We start from the raw sequence: 26,217 nt of genomic DNA, 5'->3' as shown, positions 1-26,217 counted from the left end.
GCTTGTTAAAAAAAAATTTATTAACACCCTATGCTTTCTATTAAGATGTTCTATTATGTACTGTGTTGACACTATAAGTAATATGCCATACTCTGTATTGTTATTTGAATATTTATTATTACTTATGTTTGACTTATTCTTGCTGTACACCACCTTGAGTGACTTCCTTCAAAAGGCGGTAAATAAATCCTAATAAATAATAATAAATAGTACAACAGCTCTAGCAGAGCTTGGTTCCAGCTGAGCTGACAGCTCGCAGGCGCATGAAGAGATTTGCAGATTAAGCAAGTACAAAGTATGCATAAATGCATTCAAATACTCAACATCAAAATTAATATCTATGTAAAATGTTCATTACAAAATTCCAAACATCCCTTACTCACCTATCTATACATTCCATCTTTGCTTATACCCTACACTGTCAATTAAACTGTTCTATTACATATTGTGTTGACATTGTAAGAAGTATACTATGCCATACTTTATATTGTTATTTGAATATTTTTACTGCTGTAATTGTCTATTGCTCATGTTTGATTTATTCTTATTGTACACCACCGTGAGCGAATTCCTTCAAAGAGGCGGTAAATAAATCCTAATAAATATCAATTTGCAAAGAAAAATATTCTCTTCTCTCCTGTAAATAAATGAAGTCAGAATCTAAAAAGTCAATATTCAGCCCATGGCAGTCAACAGCCATGGGCTGAACCGAGCTAGGATATTCAATGCCGGACCACGTCCGGGCACCAGGATTGAATATCCAGGTTACAGCAGCCACCCAGAAGCTAAACCATGCACCTGCTGATATTCAGTCTTTTTGCTATCCTAACTTTAGCCACTTACTGGTTAGCTGACTGAATATTATTTTATTTTTATTTTATTTATTGCATTTGTATCCCACATTATCCCACCTATTTGCAGGTAGCGGACAGCTACCTTGCTCAGTGGGGCTTAACCAGACAGAAGCTTCTCCTGCCCGGTTAAACCATTTTGAATATTGGGCACTAAAAAAAAAAAAAAGTTTGGTAGCCTCTAGTTGAGATAAGAAAGGACTAGCCTACTTAAAAGCTAATTTATATATTGTCTTGCATTTCAGATCTAATGAACACACCTTATTTTTCTTTTCTGTTGAATACTGATGGCATATTCTCTCAGAGGTTGAGAATCATCTGCCCTTTCATCCAGAAAAGCTTGTCTACTGCCACCGTACGAAGATCTTACAAAGTGGCTCCTTAGTAGTCTCTCTCTGGTTCCTTGATTTGAGCTTCTCCTCCTCTGAATGGTCCTGTAACTGGGCAATTCCTTCAAGAAGGAGCTTGCTTGTGGCTGTGGGCCAATTCCATCTGGAAGAAAAACATCTTTGAAGACAAAACACAAAACGTTAATGCTGTTGCTTTGGCACGAGTGACAGTACAGCTTCCCCATAACACATAGGGAAAAAAAAAAGTTTTCAGGAGATTTTATTCCTGGTGGAATTCTGCTCAAAATATTTAAAATTCTGCATACTACATTTAATACAAAACTTCTGATTATTAAACTTATAAATAGAAAACTTCTTAGGCAAAAAATTAAATTTTACAGTTTCTGGTTAAGAATTTTCCTCAGAAGTACAGTAATAGATCTTCATAACAAGGGCTCTAGCTTTCAGCAATTTATATTTCAGCAAGCTACCGAGACCAAGGGCAGCTTTGAGCATCAACACAAGTGTTCATAATTGTTGGCTACAAACATCAGCACCAATTTTATTTTTCATTTGCTATCAGTAATTTCTCTTGGGCTCTGTAGATTGCTAAATAAATACATAAAATCCAAAAGCCCTAAACATAAGTCAGCAGATCACTTACCCCCCCCCCCCCCCCTCTATCTACATGCACACATTGCACTCCTCCCTCAGATCAACATCCCCAGTTCAGTGCTTCTCAACCCAGTCCTTGGGGCACATCCAGCCAGCCAGGTTGTCAGGATATCCACAATGCTACTCTTCCCTATGACACTGATCCCATATTCTATACCAGACTTATGAACACCAGAAGTACTGTCAGGTACTCACAAAATTCAGAGAGCCATGTTGACAGTCAACAATTGCTCAACTCAAAATAATGTGCAAACTGGGAAACTAAACTGCATGGACAGTGCTATATATTTGGCCAAAATGTTGAACACCATGGAATGTAGGATTTATGAAAGCTTCCTCTGTAGAACTCCGTTCTGTGGATAAATCTCTCGTCTGTCCCCTTCTCCTCTACTGCTAATTCCAGACTCCATTCCTTTTATCTCGCTGCACCTCACGCCTGGACTAGACTTCCCGAGCTTATACGTCTAGCCCTGTCTTTGGCCGTTTTCAAATCCAGGCTAAAAGCCCACCTCTTTAACGCTACTTTTGACTCCCAACCACTACTCACTTGCCCTGTACCCTTTTATTTAATTCCCTTACCTCTTAGTTGTTTTGTCTGTCTGTCCTATTTAAATTGTGAGCTCTTTGAGCAGGGACTGTCTTTTCATGTATGGTGTACAGCGCTGCGTATGCCTTGTAGCACTATATAAGTAATAAGTAGTAGTAGAATAGTTTGATCTAGTGTGATATGTTTAGTGTGAGACACAAGGGGGAAAAGATATTTGCAAAACCTATCTTGGAATTCCTTTTCTCTCTAGTGTGATATGTTGTTTACTGTGGGAGACGTGGGGGGGGGGGGGGGGGGAAAGAACCTATCTTGGGTTACAGTTAAAACAGTGCTTGGAAGCAGAGGCAATTCTATCTTCCGACAATGAACCAGCACTTCCTGATTGGGCTCATTCCTTGCTTTCTTCTTGCCATGGGGGTATCCTTTAATCTATATAAATAAAATGTAAATGTTTGTTTGTTCAAAATCTTAAATCACCGATTGCTTTCAAATGTGGACACAACGTTGCATTCGAATACGCGCATGTTTTTATATACCTACTATTATATAGATGTCACAGTTGTCGTACTCGCGGAGTGGAAGCAGTGCGACGAGTAATTGCAAATCAAACTGAGGAAGAATGGCCATCAGCGAACGAGCGAAACAGACAAAGAATGGCTCAAATACGTGCCGAGGAAACAGCAGAGCGATGTCCAGCCAGACTTGATGATGCACGGCTGCGAGCACGGCGATCGCATTCTGCAGCTTCAGATCTGCTTCGTTCTCAACAGAATCAACGCAACAGGCTGATAGTGGCTTAAATCTCCCAAAGTTCTTCACCGATTGCTTTGAAATTATGCGCATGTTTTTATATACCTACTATTATATAGATGTCACAGTTGTCGTACTCACGGAGCGGAAGCAGTGCGACAAGTAATTGCAAATCAAACTGAGAAAGAACGGCCATCAGCGAACCAGCGAAACAAAGAATGGCTCAAATACGTGCAGAGGAAGCAGCAGAGCGACGTGCAGCCAGACTTGACGATGCACAGTTGCGAGCACGGCGATCGCGTTCTGCAGCTTCAGATCTGCTTCGTTCTCAACAGAATCAACGCGACAGGCTGAGAGTGGCTTAAATCTCCAAAAGTTCTTCACCGATTGCTTTGAAATTTCGACACAACGTTGCATTCAAATACGTGCGTGTTTTTATATACCTACAATTGCAAATCAAACTGAGGAAGAACGGGCATCAGCGAACGAGCGAAACAGACAAAGAATGGCTCAAATACGTGCCGAGGAAACAGCACAGGGAAAAAAAAAATCGCTCGAGGCTCTTGATTGATCATTGCAAGATTTGCGTGGAAACATCAGACCATTTGGGAACACATTAATATTGCTTGCAGGAGATTTCAGGCAAACATTACCTGTAGTTCCTCAATCCACACCAGCGGACGAAATAAATGCTTGCCTAAAATACTCTACTTTGTGGCAACACGTAAAACTTAACTACAAATATGCGTGTCCAGCTGCAAAACGATCAATCAGCTCAGATATTCTCACATCAACTGCTGAAAATTGGGAACGGAAAGGTGCCGGTTGATGTGACCTCAGGACGAATTTCATTGCCTCATAACTTCTGCAATTTAGTGACCTCAAAAGAACAATTGGTTGAAAAACTATTTCCCAATATTCAAACCAATTATAAGAATCACGATTCGCTGAGTGAACGAGCTATTCTTGCGGCCAAGAACAAAGACGTCTACGAACTGAACAATATTATTCAGTCTAACATTCAAAGCGAGCCACTCACATACAAGTCCGTCGACACTGTTCTGGAAGCAGATGAAGCGGTTAATTATCCAACAGAATTTTTCAATTCATTCAATCTGCCATGGATGCCACCGCACGTAATGCAATTGAAAATCGGCGTGCCAATTATCATGTTGCGAAATATCAACCAGCCAAAGCTTTGCAACCGCACGCGGCTTGCAGTAAAAAAATTAATGAGCAATGTCGTACAAGCAACAATCTTGACAGGACCTTTCAAAGGTGAAGATGTCCTCATTCCTCGCATTCCTATGATTCCAACAGATATGCCATTTCAATTTAAGAGATTGCAATTCCCAATTCCATTGCCGTTTGCAATCACCATCAACAAAGCTCAGGGCCAATCTTTAGAATTCACCCGTTTACATCTATACATGGATTGCTTCTCACATGGACAATTATATGTTACATGTTCTACAGTCGGCAAACCAGACAATCTCTATCTCTGCACACACAATGGAACAACAAAAAAATATTGTATACCCACAAGCATTGTGAAATTAAACATATTAGAAACATGCGCTTCCTCTTTTCTTTTCTTTCTTTTCCATTTAACCAGACTGAGCCACAGCAACGCGTGGCCGGGTAGAGCTAGTTATAAATATATTCTTAAAGTTTGGTTGGGAGGCAAAGTTGGCCTTAAGAAAAGTTGGGAAACAGAGGCGAGGCTCAAACTAATACTCAAACAGTGGACTAATTTTTGGAAAGCAAGAATGAAAGTCCTCTCCCTCTGCTAGTCTTAATCTATGTACTATATTTTATGCACCATAGAGTGCTGTGGATACTACAAAAAATGTACAACACCAACTCTCTCCAATTTATTGATCCTTTAAGGAAATTCAAGAACATTAAGGTACACATGCTTTATCATTGAGTGTACGCTCCCTATGGAGTGAAGACTGGGTTGTTGTGAAGCAAATTTTAATCTTGAACATGGATATTACATTATTACTCTTGCACTGTTAATCTTCAAATTCAATGCCCTTAAAGTGTTCCCTATAGCACAATGTAAGCTTTTTGATATACTTCTTACTGTTGTAATATTTTTCTAATGTTGAAGGATATCTCTCTCCACGTATTAAAATGTTAACGTTTGGTTTTTACAGCTATTTTATCCATTCAATTACCTTAACGTATCAGAACAAAAACTGGTTTTCAAGAGATGCCTCACATGCAATAAGATGTCTAACATGGACAAGCATGATTTATGTGTCTATTGCACAAGATTGCTGTAAGTGTTCTGAAATTCCCGAGAACAAGAATGACAGAATTAGAGTTAAAATTAATACTCATAAGAGAAGAAGTCATCTAAGAGGTACAAGCTGAATAATAAATGAAGCACTGCTTTAGTCATCAAATTCCCACCCTAGTAAGTCATCTATTACAGTATGAAACTTGATTTTATCCGACATAAACATGTTCTCAAAAGCTCACCCTCAGTACATTAGCAAGACTATAAACTGCTATTTTTGTTGCTACAGATTAAGAGGTATGTTTACTAAGGTGCGTTAGCATTTTTAACGCACTTTTAAAGTTAAGGCATGTTAAACGCTAGCACGCCTATACATTTCTATGGGTGCATTAGCGTTTAATGCACGTTAACCATTAGAGATTTTCAGTCTGCTAACTGGTTGAGCAACTGCATAAAGATAGGACAGAAAAAAAAGCTATCCTAACTTCTTGTGGCAAAGTCAACTGGGTACCAGACTGAATACTCATTTTTGGCCAGTTTTGGCACCATAACTGAAACTGAAACTTTGGTCGCCTTCTATTTGTACCCTACATATAAACAAAATATTGGACATCTTTTTGTTGAAACTTCTCCAAAGTAGTTTTGAAACAGCTTGGAGAAGACCGAGAAAGTATGATAGAAGTTTGTAAAATTAGGAGTGGGATGAACAGCAAAATAGGGAACAGTTCAACCTTTCAAATAAAAACAAGCTGGCACTCCATGAAACTAATGACCAGTAGAAAGGGGGTTTTTTTTTCCACACACAGTGCATTAATTAAGTTGTAGAAATCCCTTTGTGGAGAATATGGTCAAAGCGACTAATATGGTAGAATTCAAAAGAGGACTGGACAAGTTCCTGAAGGCAAAGGCCATAAAAATGATTAGACTATGACAGCCATTGTTCATCCCTGGCTCTATGGGACATAGATCTACCAGGTATTTACAACCAGGACTGGCCACTACTGGAAAACTGGATGCTGGGCAATTCTAAGAAATCCAGCTTGACTCCATATCGTCATTCAAAGTCAAACTGATGTAGTGCTTCACTCTTCTTTGTGCTGCACAGAAATTTGGGTAGTCAAGCACCTTTTATCACTTTTCTCTTATCCAGATACTTGTTTTATGCTTAGTCATTACGCATCTGAATTTTTGCAACTTACTCTTCTTTCCGTCTTAAAAGATCTCCAGCTAGTCCAGTCCACAGCTATTAAACTTCTCCATGATGCCCACTGCTTCAACCATTTTTCACCTCTCTTGATACCTGAACACTGGTGGCCTGTCCCTACATGCATTACACTTAAGCTTCTCACATTGGTTCATAGGTCTCACCTCCCCTTTTCCTGAATACCTTAACAACCTTCTGATCCCCTATACTCCATCATGCACACTTCATTTTTCTCAGCAATTACTTCTCTGTTTATCTCCACCATTGAGATCTCCCACAGAACAGCCTTCAGTTGCATTGGACCAAAGTTGTGGAACTTATTGCCACTTGACACCAAAACAGAATCCTCATACTCCAAATTCAAGAAATTAATCAAGACTTGATAATTTCAAACAAACCTATGGTTTGGAAACAATTACACTTCCTCCTTTCCCAGCCTCACCTCCCTCACAATAGGTCTTGCTTAACCTCTGTTTTCTTCCTCACTGTTTAACTAAGTTGACTGTAAAGCACTTAGAAGCAATAATTTTTGCAATTGGCATTATACCAAACCCTTGTAAATAAATAAAAGTGGCGATGTCAGCATGTATTTAAGCAAATGTCTGACAAGGAGCAGGAGCCAACTCCTCCTCAGTGTGAGAATCCAGTTGTCTGTGATGTCAAAAAGAAGAAATGTTTGCGTAAGGTAATTTTATAAAAGAGGTATCAGGTTAACACACAGTTCTCATTGCATAATTTTATATATCCAAAAAAATAGTTTTAATTTATTAAATGTTTTAAAACTTAGATACAAAATATATAGTAACAAGTGGTCCTGTACAAGAAGAGATGATGTATAGCATATTCACCACTGCCAAGTAATCATTTATTTATTTATTGTTCACTTATATCCCACATTTTCCCACACATGCAGGCACAATGTGGCTTACAAAACGTTAAATAAAATTACAAAATAGGAAATTGAGAAAAGTATACAAGGAGTATACAGGGGGAAAAGCATCTAACAGGGTGAACTAGCAGGGTAGGGGTCATGGAGGATACATCAGTCAGCGATATATTGTGAGGTGTAGGTCTTGGCAAAGAAGTAGGTCTTCAACAACTTCTTGAAGAGGGCATGGTCCGCTTGAGTTTTGAGGTGTTGCGGGAGAGCATTCCAGTGCTTAGGGCTCCAATAGCGGAAGGACGAGGCGAAGATCTTCTTGTACTTGACACCCTTACAGTTTGGGAAGTGAAGGTGGAGGTAGGAATGAGCAGCAGGATTGGCATTCCTGGGCGGAAGATCGATCAAGGGGTGCATATACTCTGGGGCAAGTCCATAGATGATTTTATGGGTCAAGGAGCAGAGTTTAAAGGCGATGCGCTCCTGTACAGGCAGCCAGTGCAATTTGAAACGCAAGGGTTCGGCATGTGCAAAGCGGCGCTCTCTGAAGATAAGTCTCGCGGCAGTGTTCTGAACTGTTTGGAACTTTTTCAACAGTGAGGCCTGACAGCCCGCATAAATTCCGCTGCAATAGTCCAAGTGGGAGAGGACAAGCCAGTGGACAAGTGTGCGGAACAAATCTCTAGTAAAGAAGTATCGTATGCGCCGAAGCCTCCACATGGCGTGAAACATTTTTTTGGTGACAGAGTGCACGTGATTGTCCAGCTGGAGGTGTGTGTCCAGTTGCACTCCTAAAAGCCGCAGGCTTGTGGCAATCGGAAGGACAGAGCACTGTGTCAATTACTGGGGTGTGGATGGACGAGAGGATGAGACACTGCGTTTTGTCCTTGTTTAATTTGAAATGGAAGACCTGAGCCCAATGATCTATGGTGGAGAAGCAGGCATCAATGAGTTGAACAATTTCCGACACGGTGGTGCGAAAGGGGATGTAGACTGTAATATCGTCGGCGTAGATAAAAGGGTTGAGGTCCAGTTTTGCGAGAGCAGCAGCTAAAGGCATCAACATAATATTGAAGAGGGCAGGTGAAAGTGGAGAACCCTGCGGAACCCCACATGAGGCCTTCCACGGTTCAGAAGTAACCAAGTTCACTGAGACCTGGTAAGTTCTTGTTGTTAGAAAGCCCGCAAACCAGTGCAGTACAGGACCTCCTATGCCTAAAGAATCCAGCAGATGAAGCAAGATTTCATGGTCCACCAAATCGAAGGCACTAGACATGTCAAATTGAAGCAGTAAAACCTTCCGTCCGATGGATAGCTCTTGATAATCATGATAGCCAAAACATTTGAACCGTAAAAAATAAGAAAAACACAGAGAACCAAACACAAAAATAAGTGAAGTAAAGCTCGTTGGAGAAACGGAAGAACATTCGCCCACCGCTATCATGTGATCATCATAAAATATAGTACTGAATATAATATGTCTAAGCTTAATGACCAGTTACATATGAACTGCGTCTCTAATCTTAAAAGTACAATAGTAATCAAGGTTCACACTCAATAATTGGTCGTATATCAGTAAACATTCACATACCAACAACCGTTGGAAATGCAAAAATTCTTTAATTTTTATTTATAAGAAAATTAGCTCATAGTCATTAAAATGTTCTTATCACACACATACACTACCATTCTCTCACATCCACACATACCCCATTACAAAAGGTTTTCATCAAACGCTTGTTAACTAATACAAATGAAATCAGACTGTTACTAAACAAGGACTAGTGCATCACAATGGAATTGATTAATCGTCCTAATACATAAATCCTTTCCACATTGAAAATCCGGTCCAAATTTATAAGTAAAGACAGTCCAGGTCCAGATGTCCAGAGCAGAGTTAGTCCATTCTCTTCAAGTCCAGGAGTGGTTGCCAAGTCCACTCAAACTTTGCTTCAGCATCCCTGTATTTGACCGCTGCTCTCTCCAAGGTTCTATTGCTCATATTTTATCCCACCGGTTTTCTTTGGTAGGGCTAGCTAGACATTTCCATTGAGAAGCAATAAGTAACCTAGCTGCCAGAAGAAGAAAATTGGTTAGATCTCCTTTACCCAAAGCACCATCTAGCAGCTTAGAGGACTATCCCAGCAAAAAAAAAAAAAAAAAAGTTTTCCTCAAAAGGGAGTTCTACAAATGCAATTTGCTTAATTCTGTCCCATATTTTTTGCCAAAAAAGTTAGATTTGGGGGCCACCGCACAACATATGCTGAAAAAGTCTCCTTTGTCTAAACACCCCCTCCAGCAAGTGGCAAGTACGTTTCCATCTATATGGTGTAGCCTGGAGGGTGTTACATAGTCTCGAAACAGTAATTTATATTGTGTATCCAAATGTGATGGACATTGCGACACTCAAGGAGTTGCTTCCCAGACCACTTGCCATTGTTTCTCAGACCATTCTACTCCCCAATCCTCTTCCCACCATTCCTGATACCCTAACACCCCGCCTAGCTTGTTATTCCCCTATTATTTTATAAAATCTAGCTAATATCTCCCCCTTCCCCCTGTTTTTTTGGTACAAAAAATTCTTCTAGTGGGTTTAAATCTCTTAACTCTTGCTTTATGGATTGAAGACAGTGTTGGATCTGCAACACTGAAATAAAACAAGGTTTCTAGTGCACCTGCTCATTTCCTGTCTGGGAGAAACCTATTATGGCATGCTAAGTCCCGCATTCTAGATATATTATTCTTTTTTAGCCACTTAAATCTCTGCCCAGCCTGCTCCCCCATTCCAAATGCCTTGCCCCGCATAATCTCTTTAGTGGGTGAGCTCTCATGGATGTACCCAAACTGTCACTATTTTGTACCACACTTTTAAAACTGGCCCCCAGAAGGGATGTGTGCCAACCCTCCCCCCCCCCCCCAAGAGGAATTATTTTTTCTGGAACAGTAAGGAGTGTAGTGGTAACCACCTAGATCTTCACCTTCTAATGGTAGCCAGTGCTATTCCACTGTTATCAATCCATTCGCATTCCTAAGTTGGGCTGCATAGTAATATCATCTCATGTCTGGAAAGGCAAGGCCACCCTTAAGTTTAGGTGTCTAAGAGGCATATTTTCAAAGCACTTTGGGAGGCTAAGTTCCATAGGTTTCTATGGAACTTTGGGAGGCTAAGTGCTTTGAAAATATGCCTCTAAGTACTCTATTCAGTCTCTTATTTTTCCATATAAATTCCACAAAAAGAGAATCAAATTGAGAAAAGTATGAGTCTGGTACATGTGTAGGTACCATCAAAAGTAAAAACTGAAGCCTGGGAAGCACATCCATTTTGAACACATTTATCCTTATCAATAAGGAAGGGGATAAGAAATTCCATTTTGTTAATCCCTCCCTAAATCTTTCCAACATAGGGGGAAAATGTAGGGGATAGAGATCTTTAAGGTTGTGTTACTGTAACTCCCAGATACCTTATCCTATTAGTCTCCTGAAACAGGAATCCTGGCTCAAGGTGCCTCTAGCTCCATATGGATATTAAGCAGAAAAAGATTTAATCAACATTTAGCTTGTACCTAGAAAGTTTAATGTAATCTGCACTTAACTAGAGAAAGGCAGATAGAGATTGCTCTGGTTTACTCGGGAATAATAGAAGGGCATCATCAACATATGAAGCAATCTTGTGCACCAATTCCCTAGCCAGCACTCCACTAATATTCTCAGAGGCTAAGGCAAAAAGGAGGGCTGACAAAGGGCACCCCAGCCTCGTTCCTCTTCCCAAGTTGAATGACCTAGTGAGCTTGCCATTCATTTTCAGTCTGGCCTGAGGGGAGCGATAAAGAGCTTCTATCACTCTAATAAAGTTGGGACCATAATCTAGGGAAGGGTAGGCAACTCCGGTCCTCGAGAGCCGCAGGCAGGTCAGGTTTTCAGGATATCCACAATGAATATGCATGAGATAGATTTGCATACCATGGAGGCAGTGCTTGCAAATCTATCTCCTGCATATTCATTGTGGATATCCTGAAAACCTGACCTGCCTGCGGCTCTCGAGGACTGGAGTTGCCTACCCCTGATCTAGGGCCTTCAGCAAAGCGAATAGGAAATCCCATTCTACCCTGTCGAAGGCCTTTTCGGCATCTAATGCTAACAAATGCGTAGGTTCACAATTGTCACACCGGTCATGACATATAATATTCTACACTGTTTTAACGTTATCAAAAGCATTCCTACCACTAATAAAACCAGTTTGGTCTTTGTGAATTAGTGTCACTATAATAGCATTTAATCTGATGGCCATTACCTTTGCAAGCAATTTAGAATCTACATTGAGGAGGTATATAAGGCGATATGAGCTACACAGAACTGGGTCCTTGCCTGCCTTAAGCAGAATTGTTATACTGGTGTGTTGGAAACAATCAGGGGTGCATCCTTTATACAGGGCTTCATTGAGTACTTTTACTAAAATATCTGCTACCAAACCCCAATACCTTCTATAGAATTCAACTGGTATCTCATCCAGGCCTGCTGACTTCCTGGAGTCGTAGAGACAGCCTTTGGAGTTCTTTTTGGGTTATGGGAACATCAAAATTTATCTCGGTTAGGCACAATTGCTTCCTCTTCAGAGCCTCCAAAAATGTCTACCTCCAAGTATTATTTTTCCCACTCTCTGAGGTGTACAGTTTGTTGTAATAATCCACAGAACTGTCCATTATGCCCTGTTCTTCTCTATGTAGTTTGCCATCCCCTCTTATTTCATGAGTCCTACATTTAAGTGAATCTGTTCATAAAGGTGGTTAATAAATCCCAATAAATAAACATTGCTTAAGTCCTATTGATCTATACAACACCTCTATTTCCTCCAGAACATGCTGGTTTATCTTCCTTCTAAATTGTGTTATTTGTTCAGTTAAGTTCCATCAGGATAGATCATTATGAGCCCTCTCCAATTGTTTCAGCTCTTATTGTAAGTGGTCCAATTTTTGTCTGTTTTCTTTTTTCCCTGGTCCCTAATTCAATACATTTGCCCCTTAGGACTGCTTTAAAAGGCATCCCATAATACTCCTAGTCTCATACCCCCCCCCCCCCCCCCCCCATTAAACTGGAAAACTTATTTTATGCACTTCTCAATTTCTTTTGTTTTTGAGAAGAGATGTATTCATTATCCATGCCCCTGCTCCCATTTAGCGTTATATCCAAAATTTTGAATTAACCAAGAAACAGTTTGGGTACTAGAGCCAACTAGACATAATTACTGTTCAACTCCTTAGGTATTGTAGAGGTATGCTTTCATCATCTTCCTGAGAGCCAAACACACATACAGGACTAGTTTTTCATATTATTTTATTTATTTATTTTTGTTGCATTTGTATCCCACATTTTCCCACCTATTTGCAGGCTCAATGTGGCTTACATAGTACCGTGATGGCGATTGCCAATTCCGGTATGACAGATACAGAGTGGTAGTGTGTTCCCCAGTTTGTTAGCCTCCCTAATTCCCGATAATATTTCTACATCCGTCTGTTCATCCTGGCCAGGCGGATGGTAGTACACTCCTATCACTATCCTTTTCCCCTTTACACATGGAATTTCAACCCATAGGGATTCCAAGATGTGTTTTGTTTCCTGCAGAATTTTCAATCTATTTGATTCAAGGCCCTCCTTAACATACAAAACTACCGCTCCACCAATTCGATCCACCCCATCACAACGATATAATTTCACATATATATGACTTTATGGCTGTTGGAAAAACAAAAAAAAAACAAAAAAATATTTGGGGGAGGGGGGAAGCAAAGGCTAATATGAGTATAGCAACTCTTCTAAATCAGATCACATCTGTTGAGCACAACCCAAATGAATAGTGTAGATTAGTGAAGGGGAAAAAAAAAAAAGACAAGCTATAGCTTGTACAATTTGGTATAACAGCAAGACACCCGTTTATGCAGACAGACAGGTTTGTACAAACCAGGTTATCAGCAGTAGGAAACAACATTATTCTAAATGTTTAAATCAGTGACTCAGGAATGGTAGAAGAAACCGTGATCTGGACTAGGAGGTGTATTTTCAAAGCACTTAGTCACGAAGTTCCACAGGTTACTATGAAAGTCTAAGTGCTTTGAAAATACACCTCATAACAACCTATGGAACTCTGAAAATGAGCCCCTAGATCTGCTACCTTGTCTTGAAAAAGAAAGGCACATACAACTTCTCCAACTTTCGTCTCGTTAATGATGTTTATTAAGTGCATTATTACATACATCTGCATTTCTACTACACTTTGTTAATGACTATTCTTGAACTTAATATATTTCCTAATTTGCTATCCAAGTCGTGGCGTTTTACATACAATAAAATACATTTTAAAGAAAAGAACTTCAAAATTACAGAAGAAAAACACAGTCATGCCAAGAACCATACATTAACAAAAGGGTCATTCCACTGAAGAAGGCAGGCTTGGGAACAAAATTGGAGACATGATGGTGGGAAGGTTTAGACCACTTGTCATGGAATGACCCAAATGGAATCAAAGCACTCTGTGATAAGGTAATCCGATGTCATCAAAATGTCAGTCAGGTGCATCCAGGGGTGTATCTGGACTTCAGCGGTAGGGGGGGCCAGAGCTGAGGTGAGGGGGCACATTTTAGCCCCCCCCCCCCCGGCGCTGAAGACCCCCCCCACCACCATCGCCAACAACCCCTGCCTCCGCCAGCACCACCTCCAACAAGTCTGACCCCCCCCTCTCAACCCGCCCGCCATCCATCACCGTCTGTACCTTTGCTGGCAGGGGACCCAACCCCGCCAGCCGAAGTCTTCTTCCTGCGTTTGGTTTCTTCCGAGTCTGACTGACATCCTTCTGCATGTATGCCAAGACCAATATCTTAAACTTTATTCTATAGGTGATGGGTAGCCAGTGCAGGCGCTGTAATAGTGGAGAAACGTGATCTTAGCCTCTTTGCTCAACGGAGTAACCGAGCTGCTGTGTTCTGAAAGAATTGTAGATGTTTTAGGCTAGCTTGAGGAAGACCTGCATAGACGACATTACAGTAATCAAGTCGTGATGTCACAAGGCCGAGGATTACAGCATGTAAGGCCTTAAAGGGTAAGCAATTTCTTATTGTCCAAATCGGACACAGGGTGAAGAAACTTGCTTTTAGAACGAAAGAGGTATGATGAGAAAATGTCAAATGGGAATCTATAGTGACTCCCAGGTAATTAAAAGATGTTAACTGTGGAAACTGGTATGCCAACCAGAACAGGAATTAGAGATGGGGTGGATTTGTGACCTGTGAGCCAGCACACAGCGGTTATAAAGGGATTAAGAATAAACTGGTAGTCATGAAGCCAAGTAGAAACAGCATCTAGGCAGGGCTGTAATGGCAGTAGGTCCAAAGTTTCATGGGTGGTATAATGAACCGTAAGAATTTTGTCAGTGTAATAGTAAACACTAATGCCATTATCTTGAACAAGTTATGCCAGGGGACTAAGAACTAAATAAAGATGCGGATAGAATGGATCCTTGTGAAACTCCACAGGAAAGTGGGGCTGGAAGGACAAAAGGGATGATTGTCATAATACATTGAACAAGGGATTCTTCAAACCAAGCCAGCACCATTCCAGAGATGCTGAGGGAAGATAAGGTAAACGAGATCAAAGGCAGCATTAAGATCCTATGATACTGCTACAGCAATGAAACCACTGTCAAGTTTACTATGGACTTCACTGAGAAGCGAGGTAAGTACAGTCTCTCTCTTCCCCCTAGAATAACTTTCTGAGAATATAATTCATTTTGAAAGGTGTAAAAAAAAAAAAAAAGAAAACCGAAAAACTCTATTAGTAAACTAACACTCAACTCTGTACTCAAATCCAAGCAGCTGCTTCTCACGTAATAAATGAAGTTTAATTGAAAAGCACTTCCTTGGAATCAGGAAAGTAAAATTGTAAACAACAGCCGCAAAAGTTATTCTAAATATCATCACGGAGTTCTAAAGAGTTTTTTTTTTCTTATTTTCCCAATTCAACAAAAGAAAAATTATATTAAAAAAGTGTTGAGAATGTCAGTCTGGGAGCAAAATTACTCTTGAAAAATTCAAACACAATGGGATAAAACTTGGTACATGGGGAAAAATGGTTAAAAAAAAAAAGGACACATGAAATCTGAAAATAAGCCAAATTGGATTGGGGCTCCTGAGAAATAAAGCCCCACAAAACAATGGCCCAATGCATTTCTTCTAATTTTTGTAGCATAGAAACTTACACACAATGAAACAGCAGTTAGGGAGGGAATTCCTCCTTTCTATCTGCGCCACCCTCTTCTCTACTTTCTCCCAATACACCCCGCCCCCCCTATACTGCCAGGATCCACAAAACATACCCTCTGCATCTACCCCTCCCCCCACACACACCCAGATTGCAAATAATTCCACAACTTTCCCCACTTGTTTCTAATGAGCATTTTCTTTCATTCCTGTATCCACATGACATAGAAAATTAAAATATAGGGAGAAGTAGAACCATTTATCTTATTATCCAGAAGAGAGCTTCTCCTTCTTGTCAAAGATTCTCATAACCCTTTGTTACTGTGTTTTTTTTTTTTTTTTTGTTTTTTTTTTTTTTTTGGGGGGGGGGGGGGGTTAAGCATACTTTAATCAATATCTATTGACTAAATACACCTTGTCCACTCCAAGCTATGCCTGTGCACATGTAATGGTGCACCCTGCTGAAATGATCACAATACTAAAGCAAGGTCCCTTCCCCCCCCCCCCCCACCACCAACATGACTTTCAGACTTTTTTTGCACCCGTCCCCAAGTAAGCAGGCAAATGACACTTATGACCTTGTGATATATACTAGTCAACACCCTATGAAGGGCAGTGTATAAAGTTTGATAAACATTTGATCTGGTGCAGCACAAAATGAGAATAGACAACTGTTCAAGTTACACATGTAATGCACCCATTGTATTCATTCCAGAAGACCAAGGTAATATGATCCTTCCCATCTGTAAACACTGACAGATCTTGCACACCAAATAAGCATCATGAGCAAAAATTATAAGGGATCTAGCAAAGAATAAACCAGGCAAAAACAATCCACAACATTTCATAGGTAAATTGAAACTTGCAACAGAAGGCAACATGGATAATGGATGTATTCCAGAACTTTCTAGTTTACTAAACTGTATTGTTTTCTGCATACTGTATATAAAAGTGTTTAATAAAAATACACCCAATACTAGTATACTTTTAACTCACTGGCCAGAGCCAGTGTAAGAAACCAAATCAGCTTCGTGCCCATCCCCTCTGACTTACTTGCCACTTTCCATCACTCTTTAGTTTCCTCCTCAAGGCCAGTACCACAAACACATTCAAAACATGTAGTATGTGCTGTACTCTTATATGGAAGCTTGACCTCCAACCGCAGTACTGCAAGACTACTGCTAGAGGGCTTGGAGGTACAGTTTTATCCTGGACCACCAACAGAGCTGTAGAGACTGGGGACCGCTCCTACTCCCCACTAGATAAGAGGGAACCCCCACTAAGAGCCTGGAGTGGGTGGGGGTGGGGGGGGAGAATGTCCACAGTAAGTGCATTGCTGATAATGCAAATTTAGGTATTGGAGTACAGGAGTAGCCTAGTGGTTAGTGCAGCAGACTTTGATCCTGGGGAACTGAGTTCAATTCCCACTGCAGCTCCTTGTGACTCTGGGCAAGTCACTTAACTCTCCATTGCCCTAAGTACAAATAAGTACCTGTATATACTATGAAACCGCTTTGAATGTAGTTGCAAAAACTACAGAAAGGCGGTATATCAAGTCCCATTTCCCTTTCCCTCTTCAGAAGGTGTTAAGTGATTCAGCAATATCAGCAGCAGTGACAGTGCATGGTAACTTCCTGTACACTAAGTGAAAGGTGCAGTCCGTGACCATGTAGGGGTGTCCCTTGTGTATAACCTTTTTGTACAACTGAGGCCTGTCTACACCAGGATCCATCTTTTGTGAACAAAACTGTCATGGCTGCTCCAGTGCTTCTTGCATCTCTATTTCCAAAACACAGAAAATGGCATGACATCACAAAGCTGAAGCCGGTCCACCCAAGGAGCTTTTCATTCTCCCCAATGCAGCTGCAGCCATCTTGACCCAAAACAAGAATGAGATAAGCCCTGCTAGCCACTTTGATAGGTGCCAGCGCTGATGGGGAAGATGTCTGAAAGAACCAGCCCCGTGTACTCCAGGCCTGCATGTCATCTGCTGGACAATTAAGAATGCGAGAACTGATTGATCCAAAACAGTCATCTAAGGAACATTTACCACCAGGCCAATACCTGGTTTTGTGAAGAAGAGGACAGAAGAGCTTTGGCGTGGGACAAGGGCAAAGAAAAATTTGACAGCTCTTTGGGGAGAGACAGTCTTGCCCATGCCTCCTAAGTACCAAACTTCTCTGTATATCTGCCATACAATGAAGTCTTACCTAAAATATACAGCTTCCAGCAGTGGGACAATCCCATAATCTATGCCAGGCAGGGTCTGTTAGGTTCTTTATTTATACACCTTGAGCCAAAGGACCCATCCCTCTCCACGTGGACAACATGCACCAATGGAAACGCTTCTAAGGCAGAGAGAGGACTGTGAATTTTCTCAAATCGAATGGCCTGCAGGACCTGAGGCAGCATGGCTTCACTAGAGGCAGGTCGTATCAGACAAACATGATTGATTTCTTTGACTGGGTGACCAAACAATTGGACACGGGAAGGGAGCTAGATGTGGTGTACTAGGATTTTAGCAAAGCCTTTGACACGGTTCCACACAGGCGACTGATTAATAAACTGAGTGTCCTCGCTATGGAACCTTAAAGTGACCGACTGGGTTAAAAACTGGTTAAATGGGAGGAGATAGAGGGTAGTGATAAATGGAGCTTGCTCAGAGCACAGGGACGTTATTCAGTGGTGTACCGCAGGGATCGGTGTTCAGGCTGGCTCCTTTTAACATCTTTGTCAGAGATATTGCGGAAGGGCTGTCTGGTAAGGTTTGTCTCTTTGCTGATGATACCAATCTCTGTAATAGGGTGAACACCACAGCGGGTGTGGATTGAATGAAGAAGATCTAGCAAAGCTTGAAGAATGGTCCGATAATTGGCAACTAAGACTTAATACTAACAAATGCAGGATCATGCACATGGGTTACAAGAATCCAATGGCACAGTACAATATAGGGGGTGAAGTGATTCTGTGTATGAAAGAAGAACGGGACTGGTGGGGGGGCGATTGTTGACTGATGATCTTAAGGTGGCCAAACAGATAGAAAAGGCGACACCAAAGCCAGAAGGATGCTTGGGTACATAAGAAGAGGGATGACCAGCAGGAAAAAAAGAGGCGATAGTGCCCTTGTACAAGTCTCTGGTGAGGCCCCATTTAGAGTACTGCGCACAATTCTGGTGACCACACCTACAGAAAGATATCAACAGGATGGAGTCAGTCCAGAGGGTGGCTACTAAACTGGAGCGGTGTCTCTATCATAAAACGTATAGGAACAGGCTCAAGAATCTCAACATGTAAACACTGGTAGAGAGGCAGAAGAGAAGAGAGACTGGAATTCGTTGCCAGAGAATGTGGTAAAGGCGGTTAGTTTAGAGGAATTTAAAAAAGGTTTGGACGGCTTCCTAAAGAAAAAGTCCGTAGACCACTATTAAATGGACTTGGGGAAAATCCACTATTTCTGGGATAAGCAGTATAAAATGTTTTGCACTTTTTTGGGATCTTGCCAGGTATTTGTGACCTGGATTGGCCACTGTTGGAAACAGGATGCTGGGCTTGATGGACCTTTGGTCTTTCCCAGTATGGCAATACTTAAATACCTCAGTGGCGTCAATGTACAGGAGGTGAGCCTTTTTTAAATGAAAAAAAAAAAAACTCTAGAATGAGAGGAAACAGAGTTAGGAGTAATCTAAGAAAATACTCTGTCACAGAAAGGGTGGGAGATGCATGGAATGGTCACCCAGTGGAAACTGTGGAGGCGAAGAGTCTATCAGAATTTTAAAAAGCGTGGGACAGGCATGTGGGATCCCTTAGGAAAAGGGAGGAGTTAGAAGTTACTGAGGAAGGGCTGACTGGATGAGCCACTTGGCCCTTATCTGGGGTCATGTTTCTAACGTTCCAGAGGAATGTGGTTGTCTCAGGGTGAGAACCAAAGTGTCTCTATAGTTGGGAAGTTACAGCCAGATGCACTAAACTTAACGAGCCATTGAGTCATTAACAAGCAAGTAGTAAACCGTGGCATGCACTAAATGCTTCTCCGAGCCATTTTCCAATCGCAGTAGCAGCTAACGAAAACGGAATGCAGATGATCACATTAGTACCCCAATGTGTATAAATCGTATTGTAATGAGATGCACTACCGTTTTCCGATTGCCTAACCGTGGAAAATCTAACAGGTCTACACCTTTTTTGGTTTAGTGAAGGACGTCCATGTTAGGCACTTTAGAAGGACGTCCCTGACGAGCAGGACGGGCTTTTCTTCAAGGGTGCTCAATTATGCCCCTCCTCCAGGTCTCTCTCAGCCAATCACAACACGTTTAGCTCTCACTGATGTCAGCTAAACGTGCTGTGATTGGCGGAGAGGCCGTGGAGGGGGGGCCTCACAATCGTCCATTAGCCCTCTCTTCAGCTGCCGATGAGGAAGGGAAAAATGTCTCAAAGGAAGATTTAAAACAGAAGAGAGAGAGTAAAAATTAAGAAGTACAATGTCCTTTTATTTTTTTTTTTTGCTCGTCAGAGACGTCCTTTTTTTGTTTGTTTATTTTTTTAGTGAAGGACATCCTTGGCATGCGAAGAGCGGCCAGCATAACACTTGGCTGCTCTGCGCATGCTCGACCGGCCGACTGGTTTCCGAGGGAATAGAGAATGCAAGTAAGCTACAATGAGCAGCTCATTTGCATTCCCTTTACTTGATGCATGGCCGTTCCCTAACGATCCGCTATGGAATCGGTAAGGGAACGGCTCTTCCGAGGACTTTAGTGCATCTAGTCATCTGTCTTTTGTATTAGCATGCAAAGGACAGTGTTAGTTCTCTGGGGCATGGTTTATTAGCCTAATATATTTGCTGTTTTTGTACTATCTTCTCAGGAAATTCTTAGTACTATAACAGAATATATGCAGAAATCTATTTATCATTATTGTTTATTATTGTATAATGAATAATAGAAATTTCCACACTGGCATTATTCTACATTGGGGGACAACCAGTATTGAACCAGAACAGGTCACAAATGGTGCAGCTTTATGCCTAGCTACTTGTCCAGAAGAATTACTGTTGTAAGTAATTTTCTGTCCTTTTTCAATGTACCAATTTACATATTACTACAACCATAGCCTGCCCATTCTTCACTATCCTTATCCCCTGCCATGGCAAGTAGTTATTGCAAAAATTAGCAAGTGATAAGTGTTGTAGCCATGCTTAGCGTGCAGTAGCAGCTAAGAAAGCAAATACAATGTTAGGTATTATTAGGAAAGGAATAGAAAACAAAAATGAGGACGTTATAATGCCTTTGTATCGCTCCATCCCCTGCCATAGCAGGTAGATATTGCATGAATTAGCATGTGATAAGCGTCGCAGCCATGCTCAGCGTGCCGTGGAGGTTAAGAAAGCAAATAGACTGCTAGATATTATTAGGGAAGGAATAGAAAACAAAAATGAGGACGTTATAATGCCTTTGTATTACTCCACGGTACGACTGCACCTCAACTACTGTGTGCAATTTTAGTCACCGCATCTCAAAAAGAGATATAGTGGAATTAGAAAAGATACAGAGAAGGGAGACAAAAATGATAAAGGGGATGGGACAACTTCCCTATGAGGAAAGGCCAAAGCGGCTAGGGCTCTTCAGCTTGGAGAAAAGGTAGCTGAGGGAAGATATGATAGAGGTCTATAAAATAATGAGTGGAGTGGAACAGAAAGACGTGAATCACTTGTTTACCCTTTCCAAAAATACTAGGACTAAGGGACACGCAATGAAGCTACAAAGTAGTAAATTTAAAACAAATCGGAGAAGATATTTCTTCACTCAATGTGTAATTAGACTCTGGAATTCATTGCCAGAGAATGTGGTAAAAGCAGTTAGCTTGGCAGGGTTTAAAAAAGGTTTGGCTAGCTTCTTAAAAGAAACGCCCATAAGCCATTATCAAGATGGACTTGGAGAAAATTCACCGCTTATTTCTAGGATAAGCAGCATAAAATGTATTGTACTGTTCCAGGATCTTGTCAGGTACTTGTAACCTGGATTGGCCACTGTTGAAAACAGGGTGCTGGGTTTGATGAACCTTTGGTCTGTCCCAGTATGGCAACCTGATTTGCCATACTGATTTGTAGCTGAAACAAGAGATTTAAAAAAACAGATTTGAACATTGTGAAAAAGGCTAAACAAACTAAAGCTGATTTTTTTCTCTCCTATGCACGTATCTATGGCAAGCTAAGCAATCAAAGTTTTGCCGAAAAAAAAAAGTATGATGAGTAATAAAAAAAAATTAGTTTGTCCTCTCCCCTGAAGGATAGACTACTTGAATGCAGCCTAAGGCAGCCATTCCCTGTGAAAGTGGGGCAAAACTGGCTCATCATTATTATTCACATTGTGTTCATGGTAGAGGTAGGTATGGGGGAAAAGGGGGCACAGACAATAAATTGTATACCAACAGGCTTTAAAAAAGCAAAAATATTGAATTATGACTATGATTTGATTATTTCTTATTTCTATATGTTCTTTGATAAGATGTATAAAGTGAAATTATAAATAAATAATTTAAAAAAAAAAGCAAAAATATTAGGTGTTTGCCTATTATGGGACTCTTGGAGATCCTATAACCACAGCAAACAACCAACATTTCTTATAGTAACATTTAAAAAAAGCAACATCATAGTAACATAGTACAGTCCATCCAGTCTGCCCAACAAGACAACTCATGTGTGCTACTTTCTGTGTACACTTTACTTTGATTTGTACCTATGCTCTTCAGGGCACAGACCGTATAAGTCTGCCCAGCACTATCCCCGCCTCCCAACCACCAGCCCCGCCTCCCAACCACCGGCTCTGGCACAGACCGTATAAGTCTGCCCAGCACTATCCCCGTCTACCACCACCGGCTCTGGCACAGACCATATAAGTCTGCCCCGCACTATCCCCGCCTCCCAACCTCCAGCCACGCCTCCTACTACCGGCTCTGCTATCCAATCTCGGTTAAGCTCCTGAGGATCCATTATGAAAATTATCCATTATGAAAATTAAACACTCCACACAAACACCACTGAATTTAGCTCTACCAATTAACCCAAGGAAAGCAAAACGACCGGATATTAAGTGCAAACTCCTACACATGTGGCTTATATATGGCATTTTAAAAAGGACTTCCAACTCAGAATATGGACATCCAAGTGTGTATATCACATATGGACATCCATCGCCCATGTATTAACCAGATCTGCTGACATACAGCCTGTTCTAAAGTACATGAGAAATAGATGTCCAAGTGCTAGAAATGTCCAGCATGAACATCCATTTTACAAACTGAAATGTAAAAATTATGAACGCAGCTAAACAAGAACCATGGATGTTCTTGTGCAGCCACAAAGATATCCATGTTATTAAATGGCCACATAGGAATCCATGAGGAGGTTGTCTAATGGTTAAAGCAGTGGGTGAAAACCAGAGGACCTAGGTTCAAATCCCACTTCAGTTGTTTGTGATTTTTTTTTTGTTTTTTTTAATTGTTGCTCCAGGGACAGAAAGAATTCCTCCTCTACCTGAATGTACACCATTTCAATAGTCTTCAAGATTGAAGATTTCTTACACATTCAGGTACAGTATTTTTCTGTCTCTGGAAGGTTCAATTTTAATTAAAAAATAATAACCACCACCACAGGACCTCTTTCACAAAGCCTCACTACCAATTTTTGGTGCGGCAAATGAGAGGAAGCCCATTCAATTCCTATGGGCTTCCTCTCATTTGCCGCGCAAGAATCGCTAACGCGGCTTTGTAAGAGAAGCCCACAAAGAGCTAAAGTGGGATTTGAACCTGAATCCAATACAACTTTTGTTACCTGCTATATCCCTAAATAAGGGTTCAATGCAGTTTACAAATTCAGTACAAAACATCATAAAACTTTTACAGCTAATATCAAAATAATCTTATTAAAAAAAGAATGCAATACAAATATACTTCAAATATTAAACAAATCCAAACAAAAATGTTTTAATTTCTTATGAAAATATAAATAATCCCTTGGTTCTCAGCCCACTGCACTAAACATTAAGCCTCCTCAGATCTGCATTCTCTTAAGAATGACAGCTTCAGATACTATGGAGTCCGTAGTACCTGAAGCTGTCACAGAACTTGATATTCCTTGCCAGTTTCATATTGGGGGGGGGGGGGGGGGGGTGGGGGGAAGGACAGGAACCATTGGTGAATGACTTGCCTTTGTCCCTCCAGTGGAGATCTGTTTCAATCAGCGAATCTTTGTAACCTGGGCAGGTCTAAATAACAAAGTTCATCTTTTTAGACATAGCAAAATTAGCTGTAAATTATTGTTACCATGAAAATGTGACCATTCAGCTTCCATTGTATAAAATGAGGACTATCATCACTGTGCCTTATATGTAAATCACTTGCTTCTGAATAGATAGCATCCAAATATGTGCACCTAACTGGATGGTATCCCATAGTCTCTCCAACGCCATTTGGAGATCTGTGTTTGACACCAGGTCAGCCAGAAAAAGAATTACATATTTCGTCATATTTCGTGGGGGGGACAGAAGGAGAGTGGGGTTACTCTGCTTTCTGGAACTTCACATTTAACTATAAATAATACAGGTAACACGCCCTATAGAAACGTTACTCATACAGAACGGAAGTAGGCAGTGCTAGTAGCTACCTAAGGATTCACTTCTAAGACGCAGCAGGATGTTCTCATGACTAAAACGTTTCCTTACTAAAGAATATCCCAATATTACAGGGTAAAATGTCTTCTCTCTGAAAGATGCAGCTGGCTCCATGTGACGGACAATACATTCAAAAGTTGGGGGCCAAATAATAAAAGGGAAAAAAAAAATCCAACACGCATCCTAATGTTCTACATTCTGTTTTTCGAGTTCCAATGAAAATACAACGTTTGCACCTTTTCCCAATTAACTACACTACTCAGAATTTTTTTTTTAAGGCACACTAACCTCTGATCCGTACAAGAAATAATAAAAGGCAGAACTCAATATAGAAACAAGGTATCCAAAGCATGCTCTTCTAGAAGTTCCATTCATCCCTTGGTGAACAATATGCTAACATGAAGTGTCTGTGCAAGAAGCCAGAAGTTCACTCTGCAAGTAATATCCCTTAGCATCTTGCAGTTAAAGAAAAGAACTTTTAGTTCTCCAGCGGCAGAAGCTTCCCAGGAGCTCAGCCACAGCCTTAAAAAGATGGGGGGAGCTGGAGTTGCGCCACGCGAGCGCGCACCTGCTCAGACAGGCTCCCTGCAGGAGTCTCGCCTTCACCTGCCGCCCTCCCCTTCGCGAACCTGCCCCCTCACCGTTATTATCCTCGTCGCTCTCCAGGCTTGACGGTTTACTCGACGGTCCCGGGCGCAGAAAGGTATCTCGAGGATGCATGGGAGAGCGATCCCGAGCCTCCCGTGCCATTGCCTCCTTCCCCCTTTCGCCCCGCCCCCAGGTATGTGGGGGCCGAGCCTCGGGAACACGCAACAGCAGCAGCAGCAGCTGTTTCCCCACCCAAGCGAGCTCCCGAGACACTGCTGTGTTGGGCAGGGCCACCAGCAGCCGGAATTCCAGCTTCCGGTTCTGACGTCACAGTGCCGGCGGGGTAACGGCCGGGCCGGCACGTGGCTGGCTTCCAATCGCATTCCTAGATGACCAAGTGGTCCCGCGTGCGTGCCCGCGCTGGTATCCTCAGCAAAGCGCGGTACCCACCAAGGCCATCGCTTATTGTCTGCAGGATGGGTGACACGTTCAACGAAAAAGTGTTCACATATGAACGAAAGGTCTAGCTCAGGTAGCGGGAAAGGGGTAAGTCACTGGGGCCATGGCCCTACCAATAGTTTGCCCAGCACAGCATCAGCAACTGAGCTTTTATAAGAGGGTCCAGGAGGAACCCGCACTATCTACCTTTTGCCCAGCATCCTCTCCATCGTTAAATTTGGACAAGCATTCCAACCAGAAGGAGTGAGAATCCACAGTATACATAGGGAAGGAGGCAACCCGAATTTCCAAACAGGAACAAGTTAGGGTAGCCTTCCACCAAACAGGAGGAAAATATTCTTCAAAGAATTTTGATCAACAAAAGAGAAAAAAAACAAGTGACCAATGAATAAGTTCAGCAGAAAATACATTTGTTGATCTAAACTAGACACACGAATGGTTAAGGAAAGATGAAAATTGATAGTTACAGTCCAGGACAGCAGATTGCAGACAGGATGGTTTACAGCAAGCTTAGAAAGAACTGTTAAAAAAATTCTGTAAGAAAAACCTGGAAATGTTTCTTATCTCATAGCTGGCTGTGAAGTTCTGATGACAGAATTTTATACAGAAAGGCACAATAAGATGGCACATCTGATCCACTGGAAAGTTTGTTTAAAACATCAGAACACTGCTGTGCCTGAAAAGCACTGGGTCACGACCCGAGGAGAACTAAGAATAATGAAGAGGTTATGATCACTTGGGACACTCCCAATCCGATAACCATAGGCGCCCCGTATA

General features: G+C 41.4%; 1 protein-coding gene across 1 annotated transcript in view; it reads right to left on the bottom strand.

Moving 5' to 3' along the window:
* The window catches only part of TMC7 (transmembrane channel like 7), a 73,552-nt gene extending 48,367 nt beyond the window's left edge, over positions 1–25,185 (bottom strand). Inside the window, exons 1-2 of the mRNA XM_030212639.1 lie at positions 25,035–25,185; positions 1,112–1,358 (exon numbers count right to left, since the gene is read on the bottom strand). Of these exons, the coding sequence (XP_030068499.1) occupies positions 1,112–1,358; positions 25,035–25,143 (356 nt within the window). The 5' untranslated portion in view covers positions 25,144–25,185. The remainder of the gene's footprint in view (positions 1–1,111; positions 1,359–25,034) is intronic.
* Between the last annotated feature and the right edge of the window lie 1,032 nt (positions 25,186–26,217).

This window comes from Microcaecilia unicolor, chromosome 8 (assembly GCF_901765095.1).
Source record: "Microcaecilia unicolor chromosome 8, aMicUni1.1, whole genome shotgun sequence".
Taxonomy (NCBI): Eukaryota; Metazoa; Chordata; class Amphibia; order Gymnophiona; family Siphonopidae; genus Microcaecilia; species Microcaecilia unicolor.
Note: the sequence above shows the minus strand (reverse complement) of the source record. Positions and strands in the feature narration are given on the sequence as shown.